This window comes from Artibeus jamaicensis, unplaced genomic scaffold (assembly GCF_021234435.1).
Source record: "Artibeus jamaicensis isolate MK-2021 breed Jamaican fruit bat unplaced genomic scaffold, CSHL_Jam_final contig_391, whole genome shotgun sequence".
Classification (NCBI taxonomy): Eukaryota; Metazoa; Chordata; class Mammalia; order Chiroptera; family Phyllostomidae; genus Artibeus; species Artibeus jamaicensis.
The window spans coordinates 32,230,182-32,246,070 of record NW_026521814.1 but is presented as its reverse complement, the minus strand read 5'-3'; the positions used below and the strand labels follow the sequence as shown (position 1 = coordinate 32,246,070).

General features: G+C 43.5%; 1 protein-coding gene across 2 annotated transcripts in view; it reads right to left on the bottom strand.

Moving 5' to 3' along the window:
* Nucleotides 1-2,502: 2,502 nt before the first annotated feature.
* Nucleotides 2,503-15,889, bottom strand: part of AOX1 (aldehyde oxidase 1) — a 69,325-nt gene continuing 55,938 nt past the window's right edge. The window contains exons 27-35 of one of the 2 annotated variants that reach the window (XM_037167574.2): nucleotides 13,590-13,685; nucleotides 11,614-11,742; nucleotides 10,863-10,937; nucleotides 8,920-8,972; nucleotides 7,568-7,682; nucleotides 5,863-5,928; nucleotides 4,644-4,832; nucleotides 3,987-4,154; nucleotides 2,503-3,058 (exon numbers count right to left, since the gene is read on the bottom strand). In XM_037167574.2, coding sequence (XP_037023469.2) covers nucleotides 3,008-3,058; nucleotides 3,987-4,154; nucleotides 4,644-4,832; nucleotides 5,863-5,928; nucleotides 7,568-7,682; nucleotides 8,920-8,972; nucleotides 10,863-10,937; nucleotides 11,614-11,742; nucleotides 13,590-13,685 — 942 coding nt within the window. In that variant the 3' untranslated portion in view covers nucleotides 2,503-3,007. Of the gene's footprint in view, nucleotides 3,059-3,986; nucleotides 4,155-4,643; nucleotides 4,833-5,862; nucleotides 5,929-7,567; nucleotides 7,683-8,919; nucleotides 8,973-10,862; nucleotides 10,938-11,613; nucleotides 11,743-13,589; nucleotides 13,686-15,889 lie in introns of those variants that run through there. The other variant, XM_037167575.2, reaches the window with a different exon arrangement.

Sequence of the window (15,889 nt, the reverse complement as noted above, 5' to 3'; positions counted from 1 at the left end):
TGCATCTTCAGTACATGAGTTAAAAAATCCTGTACAAACTCAGCCCTGATACTAACATGCCTGCCGTGTGCGTCTGATGGTGTGAGGGGCTTCATGGGGCCAGAAGGACAAATGGGCGTGTGATGTTCCTGCCCCCGGCCTCTGGCCCAGTGGTCTGCCAGCAACCTTCATCACACGCCAGTTCCTTCCTGTGTGGGAGGTAGTTTTGGAACAAGACACAATCCTTAGTCCCAAAGAGTTTATAACTGAGTATGGGGGATACTCAACATACATAGTCTTGATTAAAGACTGTTACATAGCATGCCAAATTCAAATATCCAAGTCACAAAAGTATTTTTTTCTGGCTAAAATTAGCAGCATGCTTATTTATACAGACCAAACATAGACTGTGCAGCCTTGTTTTTCTCGTTTTATTATAGGAACCAAGACAGTGTGAGTTATCCCCTTTCCATGTCTTTGTGCACAGAAGCCAAATCAAAATTTTTGCTATGAAGTGTGATAGAAGAAAAAGGTATGTACATGCAAGAAAGATTGCAAAGTTTCTAGTTTCGTACTTGCTTTGCTTTCCCAAACAAACGAAAGGACACAGTTTTCCTTCAGGTAGAACAATAAAACTATTGAGTCTCTCTCAATGACTTGTGCAGAGGAAATGATTTTACAGGATGAAGCAGCTTTACTTAGCTCAGTATTTCTGAAGGGTTAGGAGACATTTAGGATGTGTTTGTTGATCTTGTTTGCCTGAGGTGATCAAACATCACTTTTTGCAATTATAAAATTACGTAACACTGTATTGTATATTGGGTTTTTATTTCAGTAGGACAAGTGTTCAGCTGTGTTTCAGAAGATAAGCCAGCAAGAATTTGCATTCTAACACAACTCTGGTTTTGGGTGAATAATAAAAGGTTATGAAATATAGAATAGTTATGAACTTAGTAAAAAATAGTTAAATGTTTTTGAGTTTGCACAGTTGAATAAAAGGGTTTTAATTCTCACTGCTACCTGCAAAACATGTTCTTTGATCTTTACTTGCATTTGCAAAGTTAAGAGAACAAAACCTTGGCAGCAGCAGAGAAGTAGTATTATTTCGGCACCCACAGGAAAACACTGGAATGACCCACTGGCACTTCCTGTTAGTGAAAAGATTCTGTGAGACTTGCTACCTCCTTAGGAGAACAGGGCCCAGAGGAAAGAATGCAGCTTTGGGAGCAGACAGATGAAGAGCAAGGCTCCTCTCAGGCATGCTAGCTGAGTGATCTTGGGTAAGTTATGTAACCGTGCTGGCCTCCATTCCTTTGCACAGACAGTTCAGTGTCAGCCTGGACTTCCTCTTGGCCAGTGGTGCTGAAAACATTGATACAGGGTTCCCCTTCAGGCTCAAGGTCAAAGACAGTGAAAAGCCAGGAGCACATTCCATCCCTGGATTCTATTTTAGTGAAATCTCAAGAACTGAAAACAAAAGTGGGACCAGAAAATTATTTTTGCTCCTTCTTTTTACTGATTTAAGAATCTTTGCTTAAAGAAGAAACATGTTAAAATGTAAACTTACCAAAATTTATTCCTAGCTTTCCGGGATGATTTCCCTTCTATTTTTGCAGGTCAAAATTTTATTATTATTTGCAAATGACCTGAAGGTTTTACACTTGTGTGTGTTTTTTGTGTCGTGTTAGTGATGGTTCAAAAAGACAGTGGGGAGGAAGAGATGAAGAAAATTGTAATAAAGAGCAGCTACGCCTAACACTTACGTGAATACAAATACAGTTACAAAGTGTAGTCTGCAGGCATCAATATAATGAAGTGCTTGCCATCTAGGAATCCTAACACCCTTTGCAAGTAGGTTCTCTCTCCTGTACAGGCTTCTCCTGCTCTCACTCTCTGGCTTTCTCCCTTTCTCCCCAGAAAACTACAAATACAAACCGATACGGGTTTGTCACAGTCGTTGGGCAAATTGCCAGCTCACACACTGGCCACCTGAACACCTACTTTCTACCATGGTTTCTTTCTTTGCATAAATTTAGAAATAACAACGTGGAAAACTTACCTTTCTTCTGTTCACAAAGAAAACAACTTCATTTGACTTCTTAGAAGAGACGTTATGCTAAAGTAATTGGCGGACAGTTGTGAAGCCCTACAGAAGTCCCCGCTGCTGGGTCCGCCCAGGATACTTGCCCATGTGCTCCAGCGGGGGGTGGGGTGGGGTGGGGGGGGCGGACAGCTGGAGAGAGGGCAGCCCGGGGTGGGGGGACCGGGGCCTGCTCTGAGTGTGTTCTGATCAAATCCTGTCTCTGTGCTCTCAACCCTCTGAGGACCCCGCCTTCCTCCCCTAACTCCAGTTTCCTCCTCCCTTAGGTCACTTCGGAATCTCGGTCTCATTCTTACACAACACATACTTCTCCCTGCCCGAGGGCTTACCCACCAACATAAAATTTCTTACAGTCAGCAACAAAAACGTTCTTTAGGCAGTGAAATGGAGATAACCGTATAGATGCAATAAATTTAGGCACATTTCTAGGTATTAAAGTGTTTGTTTATTAATTTGTTTTGTTACAAAACTAATGCCTATTTTTGAAAACTAAAATATAGAAAAGCATATATAGTAAAAAGTGAATATCCTTTAGAGCTCACATTACTAATAAAATTATTTAGAAAATTGCTTTTCACTAGACAGTATGATTTCTATTGGTGGAGACAAGCCAGCTGTGAATCACATCCAAGTCTTCTCTCCCATTCAGCTGGACAGGTTTAAAGGACAGGGTAATGGAGAATATCTTCTAGAGGAAACCACTTAGCATTTATGCCATTTAAAATATGATTTCTAAATTGCTTAAGCATACCTATCAAAATCTAAATGGAACATTTAAAATCAGCATCATATAAGAGTAATACTCTGTGAAATGATTTCTGAACTGTGAAAAGTTATCTCTCAGGCCTAGTGTCTGATAGCACAGAAACTGGATGGACTGCCATCTTGGAAGAGTCACCGGATTTTCTCCAGAAGTTTGCACTTGACTCATATGGGAATATTCCAAGGAACATAGGATCCAGGTTTGTCTCTTGGAATCTAGAAGAAAAGGACAAATTTACGTTTGCATTTGGAAAACATTTGCGACAGGTGAAAAACAGCAGAACATAAAATAAGGCAAAAAGCACGCAGAGGCCAACCAGGACCCAGAGAGGTCTGGCAATGACAACACGAGGAACACGGAGGAGTCCGGGAGAGGACTCGGGGGTCGGGTGGGGCAGAGCAGCTACGAGAGCCATCACGCCATCGTGAAGAGGGACAAATGAAAAGTGGAAGCGGTTTGCGTTTCTCCGAGTGAAGAGGTGATTTGTGGGGTTAGGACAAGCTATACAGGGTGCCCCAGTCTGTGAGGAGGTATGGTGAGGGGCTCTCCCTTCAATACAGAAATAATCAAGAAATAACTTGTTTATTGTCAGAGCGATCACTGGGAACAACATGAATTCCCTCCATATTTAAAATTCGTGCCACTGAAAATGACCATGGAGAGTTGAAATGTTTGCCTAGCAGGGTGTGGATGTAGGTGGGTTTCCTGCCTCTGGGGCTGGGGAAGGGCCCTCTGAGTGCGCGCAACTCAAATTTGAAACTGCACACGTGCCGGTGCTCTGCTGGGGCGGCCTGAGCGAGACTGTTGGAGCGGCCCATGTCTTTGGCTCAGGGCACAGTTCCTGAACTTCTGCTGAGGTCCGATGTGTCCTGGGGAGAAAACCGAACAAGGGAGGAACACAGGACTGATGACACAAAAATAAACCTTTTTTCAAGTGCTACAGAACGGAGCCCCACTGCAGGCCACGCAAGGCCAGGCTGATGGAAAAAGGCAACTCTAGGGTCACTCTGCTTGCTCTTTTGCTCAAATGCCCTCTGGATTCTTGTCACCTTTTCCTCCATGGAAAACCATCATGGTGGATTAATAAAACTTGACCACAAGGATGGGGGACAAAAAAATCATAACTTTATGAGCTGAACATACCATTTTTGTGAACTTATCTTCACAGGCCATTCTAATCTTCTCCGGGGTCAGTGGACTATTGAGCTTCAGTGGTCCCAACAGGCCTCGCTCCCGCCGGGCTGCGTTCACGGCGTCATGGATGGCAAAGAACACCGAGCTCCCCAGGAAGATCCCGGACTCTCCCATGCCCTTGGAGGGGAACAAGTGAACTAGATGATGGCTCTCTCTGCACCCCTCCTCTCTGCGTATATATGTATATACATGCATATATGCTTCTATAAGTATATATGTACATGTATACAGTATGAAATACTATGTATGTAACGTATTCCTTTAAATTTCCTACTTAAACCCAATATTCCCAATATTCTAGAATTCTTTGAATTCTAGTGTAAGGAAATGATCCTAAGTATAAAAAGGAGATACAGGCATGCAAATGATTATTGCCAGGAAAAAAAATCTCTTGCAACCTGATGGCCACTGTAGTTTGTGTTAGGCTCCAAGATTTAGAGTATTTTAAAAAATTTTATAATATTGTCAAATTATTTATAGTTAAAATGTTGAGTAAGGCTTTGTCTTCTACAGTCCTGGTAAAAAGCACAAACCACCAAGAGAGGAATGTAGCCCTTCCCGCCCTGCACGAGTGCCACATAAATGTGTTCAGAGAGCATAACTTACCTTAGATGAATACAGAGTATTCGAGGTTTGAGATGGAGGCAACAAAGAAATGTGGAACTCCGTGGGGATGTCACAGATGGTGGGGATTTTATACTGGTCTGGACCGCGAGTGTATAGGACACCCTGAGGAGAGTAACTTAGCTCCTCGATTGTATAAAGTCCCATGCCTTGAATAAATGCACCTTCAATCTGAGGCAAAAAAAAAATTAGAATTTCCATGTGTGAGAAAATACAGTCAACAGTAGCATCAGCTTCATGCTGTTTGTCTGAATTTTTAAAATACAGCATAAGAGGGTTTTCAGCATGTCTTGGACAATATCTTGGAAAGCTTACTTACAAGTTTACCTAAAAGCATTTCTAAACACCTAAGGGGTGTTAAGTTCAAAGTCAAAGGCCTTGAGTTGAATTCGCAGCTCCATGTGAGAATGTCAAGGGTTCTCTGGAAGAGGGCTCGGAAAGCCTGTTGGCTCAACTGCCCTTCTTTCTTCTCCCAGACGACTCTGCCGCAGACTGATGCACCCGCAGCCCTCAGCACACCAGGAACGCTCTCAGGGCCCCGCACAGAACCGTCATCCCATCCTGACACCCTTGCTCGCCAGCTGACTGGCCTTCACATCTCTGGACTCAGTTTCCGCACTTGTAACATAAAGAGTTTGAACTGTGTGTTCTCTAAGCTTCCGAGCAGCTTTGAAATGCTCCAGTTCTTCGGTGTCTAGACCTTTGAATATTTATGTAAAATAGCTTGTGATTTTTCAATCCTGTCATTCACTTCAAATTTAAATTAAAAAAGCCTGTGGGCAAACGAGGCTACCCATCCAGTCACTACTGCTGCACTTATTTGATGTTTATTATCCCAATTTCAAACTCCTTGAAGCTAAAGACCATCATATGCCCAGGGCTTAGCACTTGGCGCTACATCTTACTTCTCTCCTAAATGTGTGGGGCTCACTCTGTCCTCTCAAGCTTAGTCGCCCATTCAAGCTCCCCAGTCACAGACCGTATGTTTCTTCAAATGCTACCTAAAACACCTGTGTTTCCTTCACTCCTTTAAACAGCAAGCGATGTGTTCCATGGCTGGCCTGAATAGAAAGATTCCGGCTTTTCCACAGGAATAGGAAAGTAAGGTGATGAATAAGTGAGATGGAATATTCTCCCCAAAGATCCCCATAGCAGTTTTGGCTGTTACAAGTGGGAAGGGAGGCAAATCAGGTCCACATACCTGGCCTATGTCAATGGCTGGATTTATACTATGGCCAATATCCATAACAATGTCTGTTCTGATGTTCTAGTAAGAGAAAAAATAAAAATGTTTACTGTGGTGAACACACAACTTAGGGAAATAAAACTGAGAAACAGTTCCTGCCAGGATGGCATTGAGATAGAACCTTTCTTTGGGCCACATTATATTTCAGGAGAGAGAAGCAATATCTTATGTCACAAGGTTTATGATGTATAAATCTCAGAGTTATACGAAGACTCTTAACCAGCTTAAGCACTGCTTGTTTTTATTGGAAACAACAGGAGAGAAAAATATTTTCTTGACTCTGATTTCAGCTGAGTGATGTAACATACTGAGTTTAATCCACTACAACAGACATAAAATATGACACAGAAAACAGAAAACATCCATGGCTCTCGTGATCCTTGTTACAAAACTTTGTGGCAACCATACAACCCAACATCCAGAGTCCAACTGGCTGCTGGATGTTTATACTGAGAGTCACAGGACTCAGGGTGCATCAGCCAAAAAAAAGTCTCTCAATTGTCATCTGTTCTAGATTTTTCATTTTTAGAGCAGAAGAGGGAATAAATCTAACATTGAAACTTGGTGACTAAAATTTTCTGGTAAAGTACAAATGCAGAGGAATACGGTGGGCCCAGCTGGGCTGGCGGTAACGCCTCTGCGCTCCAGCAAGTCCGTGCCTTCCTGTATGTGACATCTTGGTCTCATAATAGTAGAATCATAACAGATTCTACTTCTAATTATCAATGGAACAAAGGAAAGTAAAAAATGTCCTTATTTGATAAAAGACTTCCATCTGACATATTTCTTAGGAAAATTAGATAGTGATCCAGAATGTTCTACTATAATAAAACTTCAGGCACTTGCCTCTCTTGCTTAAAGACAATGAAATGTAAAGTTCTCTTTGACAGCAGTTAGTAAGGCTGGGCTTCCAAGACACAAGTGGCCTCAGCTGAAGGGGAGGGGACTGGAGGGGAAGGGAAGGGAGGGGAGGGGCTCTCAAGTCTGCAGGGTCAGTGAAGATTTTGCTTTTAAGATTGTGGACTGACTACTGCTTGTCATTGTTTTTTGATGGGGCTGCAGAGACCAGTTTTAGGTTGTGGCTGCCAGCCTGTGAGATGACCCATGATGACTCCACATCCAGGTATCATAAGGATGGAGCCTTATGTAGCCGCCTCCTGTACTTTACCAGGGTTGGTTTACGTGACCAATAGGAAATGGCAGAGATAATGGCAGAGATACAATAGATAATGTATGGAGTCTGCCACTCCAACATTAGGTTATAAAAGACTGTGGACCGTGGCTTGTGTCTTGCTAGCAGATTATAGGTACTTATGAAATCCTTCAAGAATATCACATGATGGTATTTCACAAATGTGGTCACCATACCCAGTTGTCCCAACAGTCTACATGGAAGCTCCCTTTAGGCTGTTTCTTCCTGGAAGTGATTTCTTTCCTTACGCTATTTAAAAGGGTCAGGGAAATAAAGAGGAGAGGCCACTGGTTGTTTTCCATGGAAGCAACCATAGCACCAAGGTTGAGCTTCTACTTCCTTCTGGGGACACATAGAAAGTACCTTCAGGCCAAACACACGGTGCGTCCGGGGTGCTCAGGGACACGGGGTATGTGGGGTTTCAGAGGACCTAGAGTGTGGCCTGAACACCTTCCCACTGGTACTGACCTTGTGAGCTCCTGTCAGGCAGTCTATTTCAACCTCAGAACAGGCAGCTCCAAAAACAAAGTATTCAAACATTTGGCCTTCGCCTGTCTCCCAGTTCATGGATGCCTCGTAACCCCTGGAGGAAAGAGGATTCCTGAGGAGTGTGGTTATGTGATGGTCTCCTAATTGAAGACTGTGATGACTGAACAGGTCCTTTAGGAGCTGAGCCTATGTGTGTGCACTGCAAACCGGAGGAGTAGACTTGTACTGAGATGTGCCAGTGCATAATACGTGCAGTGAAGGTGCTGAATAAATCAGCCTTTACTTCCTTCGTATTAAGTTTGTTTTCTCTGATGAAAACATCCAGTGGTTCCCTATCAATGACTCCTCATGTGTGGGAGTTGACTGTTGACAGTAATGATTACCCATCCTATTGCTCTGGGCTAATATTGAGGCAGGTAATCCTATGTCATCAGACTGGGGAATTCCACCTGCTTTTTACACAAAACACTGCTTCAAAGGTTCATACTGGCCTGTTTATTTGTCTTTCTGGCTCCAGGACTCAGCCACCAGGTGTGAGGGATCAGGCCCCTTGCTGTGTCTCTCCTGCTTTGAGACTACTCCCACGTCCCAGATTGCCCACTGTTGACTCATCTCGAAGGACACCGAATGAACAGCATGGTGAAAGAGAAGCACAGGCCAGCAGCTTGCCGGCACTTTCTACCCTTTTCTCCTCTCTCCTCCAGCCAGGAGGTGGCCATTAAAAATGCTCCCGGGGCTTCCTCCTGACAGCCGGCCAGTGCCCTGAGCACAGGCAAAGTGCCAAGGCAGGTAAGACTCTGTATCGCCCTGCTCTCTATTGGCCTTCACTCTGCATTGAAATAGTTAGGAACTTTGTTTCCCAAAATAAGTGAGTTCCACTTGTCCACATCTTGTTAACACATTGTTACTGTCAAATTTCTTATCTTTGGCCAGTCTAGAAACTATAAATCGTGTTTATCTTATTATGTGTTTGATTTGCATTTTTAAATTTTTGTTTCCTAACATAAGGGATATGCTGAGCTTTCAACAAAAGGTCAGCCACTGCTCTGAGTCCCTGTTTGTGCCCTGCCCTAACCCCACTGAGTGTGTATCTAGAGGGTTCTACGGTAGAACCTGAATCATCAATTCAGCCATATTTTATTTGCATGATTATTTTTCCCAATAAAAGGCTTTCTGGACATTTGGATTAAGGAGCAGCTAAATGTTCTTTATAACAGCGGGTCACTAGAAGGTATGAAATCAATTGGTTCCAAAATTGCAAACAGAAGTGTAACTCTTCCTCCAGGTGCCACTGCTACTTCCCACAGCCTGTGGGGGGAAGGACCATTTACCTGAAGTATCCGGTGGCCGAGAGACTGATGCTTTCATGAAAAGCAGCCTGCGCCTGTGAAAGAAGGATACCACGTGACACAACAAGGATGTTTAAAGGAAGAACCACTTCCAACTTCAACTTTAACTTTAGTACATGCTAAACGAAGTTACCGGTGGTCATAACTAGGGAGACCCAACATCAGTTTATTCCTTGCAGTGTTCTCCATCTCCACAGGCCTTCGTGGCTCTCTGGGTGTGGGAACCGCATTTGCTCAATGTGTCACCGCTGTGATAAATGATGCCCTGGCATGTCACACTCATCACCTGGACAATGCTGGGCAACTTATAGTCTGCTTTTGAAGATTGTCGTTCAGTTATATGGAAAGACTAAGCCTATTAACATAAAACATTTCCAGAAACAATGGGGGGTTGGATGTTTAATTTTTACATCATGTATCTGTAATAGTCACAGAAAAGGGGTAATAAATATTTTGCAAAATTGTACCATTTAAAACAAAAGTTTCTCCTGACTGTGCAGGGCACACAGTTGGCTAATAAGTGAAAAAATGGGGGTTAGGTCCAAGCCCCTAAGTCTGAGAAAGGAAATATGTGAAGTGCAACCATTAGCAAGGAAAGTGGGCTGAATGGCAGCTTCCGCCCTGGTGGATGACTGGCCCCCTTGCGCTGCACCTCGCCCCTGGGAGATGGTGTTTCTCTAGCCATCCTGGGTCCAGGCAGCACAGGGCAGAGAGCAGAAATAAATGTGCCCCCAACGGACTGAAAGCCCCCATAAATATGAGTTATAGAATGAGTCCTAACTCCGTGGTCTATAAGGAACCATTTCTAAGTAATACTTCCCAGATGTTATTTCCTCCAGACCAATGCTTTTTAATGTGACATTCTAGAAGAGTCAGCATGGCACCCACCCTCAGCCTTTCCTGCTGTCCATTCTGTATCATCTGGAACTTCAGAACTCATTACTCTAAAAACTTGCTAGTTGAATTTAGACTGTGTGTTTTCTCTTCCAGCTACATCATAAGTAGCTCAAAGGAAGCAGTTGAGTATTTTCATTCCATTCCAACTATTGGCTGAATATACACCCAATAGCTTGCTTTTCTGTTTCTATATAAGTGCTTATGTGCTTTTTAGCTTTATAAAAGAAGAAATGGGAAGTGTTTTTCCCCACTTTAGGAAGAGTGGAACCCAAAGAAGGAGAGCAAAAGAACTTACAGCTATTATCCAGAAAATACATAGGTTCTACAGGGAGAAACATTAATTAGTTCTTACTTAAAATAAAGATTCTGATAGGGAGTACAGTCAGTTGTGTTGTAATAACTGAGTATGTATGGTGTCACATAGGTACTAGATTTATTGAGTGGTCTCTTCAAAGTTACATAAATGTCAAATCACTGTGTTGTAAAAAATTTATACTGTATGATTTAATTTTTATAAAACTGTAGACAAAGCAAATTGATCTGTTAGTGACAAAAAGCAGATCCATATGTGTGCAGATGGTGGGGTGGGCGTGGGAGGGAGGGAGAAGTGGGGATGATTACAAAGGAACATTAGGAATCTTTTGGGGGTGATGGATATGTTCATTAACTGTGACGATGGTTGCATGTATGTACATATCCGTCAAAACTCATCAAATTGTACATTTAAATGTGTGCAGTTTGTTGGATGTCAGTTATACCTCAGTGAAGATATTTAAAATAAAAAAACTAATATATTAAAACATTTTTAAAAAAGAGTTCTGGAGAAACAAACATTTTTTTCTACAACAGGGTTTTCTCTCAACAGACTATGATGCGAATTCCGTATGCTGAGAGCCCAAGGGCCTCTGCTTGTCCCTATGCCACTGAAGTACCTGTTAAAAGTGCCCTTTCTGTTGTCAGTTCATTCACATGCATCTCTTCCACTTGCCTCTCCTTTACTCTAACATAAAACACAAAGAGATTCTCACCCAGTCCTTCCAAGTGCCTCGAGGATTCTTGCTGATGATGGGTTCAAGGCGCTTTAGGAGAGTTTGACAAGCATCCTAGGGATTATTTTTTAGTTAAAATTCTGATTATAATTTCATGCAAACACCAATATCAAAGCCACATGACATGTGCCATTCTAGGCTTATTTCAGAGGCCCAGGAACACGGAGAAGAGACCCATCCCGTAGGAGGTGCTGTGACAGGTCTCGCGGGGAGGGCTGAAGTGTGGCTGCCCAGGATGGGGGCCACGCCAGCAGGTCAGCACGGAACAGAAAAACTGTTGGTAAACCCCCAGGCACTATTTTTAAACAGAGCTATGGTCAGATTTATCTTGTGGGAAATCTCACTCACTCAGGCAGCGTGAAATCAGGGCAAAAGGCAATAGAACTAGGGTGGAGACAAGAGCCCCCATGGCCCTGGCAGGAGGTGTGAGCCTGAGCAGAACAGCCACGTTAGCAGAACATGGGAGTGGAAGAGTCTTTCTACAGAGAAGTTTTTACACAGAATTGCAATGACTTGCTAACCAGTGAAATGTCATGGGGAGGTAGAATGAGCAGTGGCATTTCCGGCTCAGGAGAGCTCCTAGTGCTACCCAGCTGACTGAGCTGGAGACTGGGGAAGGGAAGTTTCCACTGAGGTGAGAGCTGGATTGATTTTCAGTATCTTCTGAGCACCTCCCGCGTGCTGGTCCTGACGGGGTTAATGAAGTGGACGCCACTGCAGTGACTCTCACCTTTATTGCCAACCCATTGAGATCCGCCACCACAGAACCTGCGGAGATGTTTGCATTAGGGACGGTTTCTGTGCTTGTTCCACGCAGGTGGACATCCGACAGTGGCACTCCTAATTCACGACTAACCACCTGGGTTTTAGAAGAGAGGTCCCCCCACAAATACTTTGGTTAGTCACAGACCTATGCACGTGCTCATAGTAGCATCTGTGTGAAGTCCTGATATGCCCAGTGGGCAGGACCATAAAATTCTTCCAGCCGCAAAAGGTTCCTCTTTATAAAAACCCTGTAGCTAGTCTGGACCCCAAGCCCTGAGCACACTTTCTTTTGCTTTGACTGTCTCATGTGCAACAAACAGCATGAGGAAGAGAAAACGAAGCCCCATGCCAAGGCAGGAAGAAGTGCTTCATGTCTTCGTCATCATGAAATCAATACCTCAGAGGTCTTTCCTACACTCCACTCTGCAAAATGCTAGAAAAGACGACCCTGTGAGAAAGGAGGTGTCTCGTCCACATTTCTGGAGGTGGTCGGGGTAAAGAGCACCTCGGAGAAAGAACAATGGCCTTGTCACAGCAGCAGCAGCACGCGGTCACAGCAGAGGGTGCCATTGCCGCTGGCCAACACAAGGACTTAGCAGGCTGCTCTGTTCTTCCTCTGTGTTCAGCGCTGGGAAACAAAATCATGGTACTAACTCCAGCTGATCCAAAATTCCCCTCTTTCCTGCAAGCAGTGTAGTTGAATAGAATTTGTTCATAGCTGTGACAGGAGCATGGTCATGTGGAGTCCTTCTAGACCACTGACTTTCAGAAGATTGTCTGCACAAAATACACCAGCTTCGACATAAAGGTCTGGCGGCACAATGAAGGAAACACTGACATCTCGCCCTCAAAGTGGGGAAAGATACGACCAGTGACTGATCATAAAAGGAAATAGATATTCAACATCTCTCTAATCAGAAAAATGCAAATTAAAGCAATAATGAGGTACTGTCATTCAACTGTTGACTCATCTAAAATATTAAAACAACCCGTAGCATACAGTGTTGGTTAGTGGTGCAATATGATGGTTACTTTCCAGAAAACAGCTTTGGAATATGTCAAATGATCAAGCAATAACTGGTTTAATAAAGGTATTTGTGGGATAAAAGATATACTCTGTGGCCAGTAATTCCATTTCTGAGAATCTATTCTAAAAAGATATTCATTGATTTGATCACAGGTTTACGTAAAAAAATTCACTGAAATGTTCAACAGTTGAGGAAAGTTAAATGAATTGTATATAATCCATATGCAGCCGTTACAAGTCGTAAGTGCAAAGAATTCTTAATGACAGGAGGAAGTGCCCAGTCTATGTAAGGACAGGTGAAAAACCAGGACGCAAAATTATACAAACAACATATGAGCAATTTGGGGGTTACGGGCAGTCAAGATGGGAAAGAACCCAGAACGGTGGTTATTGCTAAGTGGGGGAATTATGTAGGGTCCTCTAAAAAAGAACTACTTGTCTCTTACAAATGCTTTATAACCTGGATCATTACTACTGTGATTAGCAAAATAGAAACAATACCTAAAAGCTAATCTAAACTGGAAACTGGTAGAGTTTGGTTAGAAATATCAAATGTCATTTATAGCATCAACTGTTTAGAGTCTTTCCTATAGAAGAGCCAGAAACAATATAGTACCTCAGAACTTGCCCAGCAAAGGTTTTAAAAAGCAACTCACTTGTTAATGTACCTAAAGGAAAGCAGCAAATAACCATACAGCCTTGCTTAGCAATCAGACAACCCACATTCTTCTAAGAGGGTCAGTTACAAACTGGCTTGTTCATCCAGGTTCTGCTTATAGCTTAACAGTTTTAGTGGTCAAAACAAAAGTCTTCTCTCCTTTTTTTTGGAACAGAGAATGTATATTTACAGTTTCTTGTTCATACACATACCTATAAGCACACATCCCATCTCACCCAATTATTTGCATTCTTACCTGAATCATTTTAGTGTGGACCCCCTGCCCCATTTCGATTCCCCCATGAGTCACCAGCACAGACCCGTCTAGATAAATGTGAACCAGGGCAGCAGCCTGCGCAAAAAAGATACAGTTTCCATGATCTTTTGGAATGATATTATTGCATGTCTTGTCGATTACACACTTTCCCTGGAAATGATCCCCTCCCTTCCGTCTTCTGCCAAAACATACACGGACACTTTCTCTGTCGCCCTGAGAGCGCTGAGCAAAGCCAGGGCAATGTTGGGGCACCTCATGACCAACCACAAGAGGCCAGATCGCTGCTGGGTAGCTTTGAGTCTGGGGCAGGACTCTGCTCCTTAAGCTATTATTTCCTCACTGGGACATTCGAGCTCACTGGTACCTTTCAAGGATACCTCGACATGGGTGGAGCAAAATTTAGGTTTGGAGTTTTTCTTGGGAGGTGGGTGTCAGTTTTAATATGCAAGGTTAAATCTACAGTAGATAGTTTAGGAAACAGAGAGAACAATATTTATGTGAACACACAGTCCCACAGTTGTAGGTTGTTACAGAGAAGAAAATATGAAAATCCAACTAAGATGAAGCAGACAGACATTAATTTTTTCACTGCAAAATGAGCTAAGCCCACTCTAAATCATCTTGGCACTGAACTGCAGAGCTTTAGATGAAACGGAACTTGGAAGTAATCTCATCTAACTGTGCAGCAATCCAGAGGGGTCCAGAAGGAACCAAGCTGCTAACAGAATTAAAGCCCGCTGTAATCAGAAGCATCCAAAGTCTAAGCTAAACATGTTTTACAACTAACAAGAATATGCCATCTTGCAAGTCTGCTCATGCTAAACTAGGGAGTATGGAGCTCTCAGGAAACTGCAGAAAACAAGGAGGCTTCTTCAGTTTGAGTCTCCAGTGTAAGAGCAATAGTAACAGCATATGGTCAGAAGAAAATGCTTCTAACGCTGCGGTTCAGGAAGGCCTGCAAGGCACACTTGTGCAGCTGCTCCGCTGGGAAGCGCTGACCCCACAGACGTGGTCTGGAGCGGCCAAGGGTCACTGGAAGCCCCATCAGCTGGGTTTCTAAATATCTGAGCGTCGATCCAGAGTGGCATAGTTATCCAGGGTTTGTAAAGGCAGGGTTTTCAGAAAATTCTAGTGACAAGCTAATTTCCATTTAATACAGCTAAAATCTCAGTAAGCCTTTATTACCTACTGAGATTACTTATAAACAATCCTGGGCATAAACCAAAGTTGATGGGCTCATATGTCAATCACCAGATACGTCCCAAGGAAAGGACCGCATTCCTAGATAGACCTCTGCCCACAGCCACCTGTGGGCCACAGGTCAGACTTGGAGAACTGCCTCTTTTTTTTTTTTTACCATCTGAGGGTCTGCATTCTCCAGCGAATGGCAAGCAACAGCCTCTGCCTCTCCAAGTAAGGCACTTCGACAGTGAAAATGGATTCTATTCACTTGGTCACAGGTGTAAACCATAGATGTATTGGGGAAGTAGGGACACAGGCGTACCCTGTCTCCAAAGATAAAGGCATGTACACTCACAGCCCAAGGGAGAATTTTAGAACCTTAAGGAAAGCACTGTAGCCATTATAATCAGACCAAGGACTTGGGAAGATGTAGCAGAATATGTTTTACTGCCTGTTGACACATCACTCCTGGAAACACTGCCTTGTGCTTTGGCCATTTGTTCTCAAGACAAGCAAGATAAGGAGTGGCATTTTCTACAGAGACCCCAGAGCTGATGGCCCTCGGGTTGTGCACTGGATGCCATCTGACGCCAGCTGCTGTGGCTGCTTCTGGGCTCCATTCTATGGCACTTCACTGTGCTCTCTGCTGGAGTGCGAGCCCCTGAGAGGAAAAACCACGGCCCTAAGGCATCCCTCGGAATGCCACGTAGCATTGCACACATAGTAAGTGCTCAATAAAAGTTTGATAAGTGAATTTGCCACGGCATAGCCATTCGATCTGTTTCTTAAGCCTGTAGCCTCTGTATCTGGTGTCCTTCCTCAGCTAGCGTTCCAGAAGGTGTGAGTAAAATTTGTAGCTGGCACATATGATTGAGTGACGATTACAGTGAATTGTGCACGTCTTACATTGTGTAACCCTCTTGGCCATGGCTCTTTGCCTGTATGTCTATCAGCATTTCTATCAGAGACCTCTGAGTGCTTTGGTCCATGTGCTGCTGCAGTCTCTCTGGGACCATTTAAAATGTCAAATTTGGTTCAGTTAAGTGGTACCACCGGGTAGTTCATTGTTAGCGCCACAGAAGATAATCCCGCAAAGC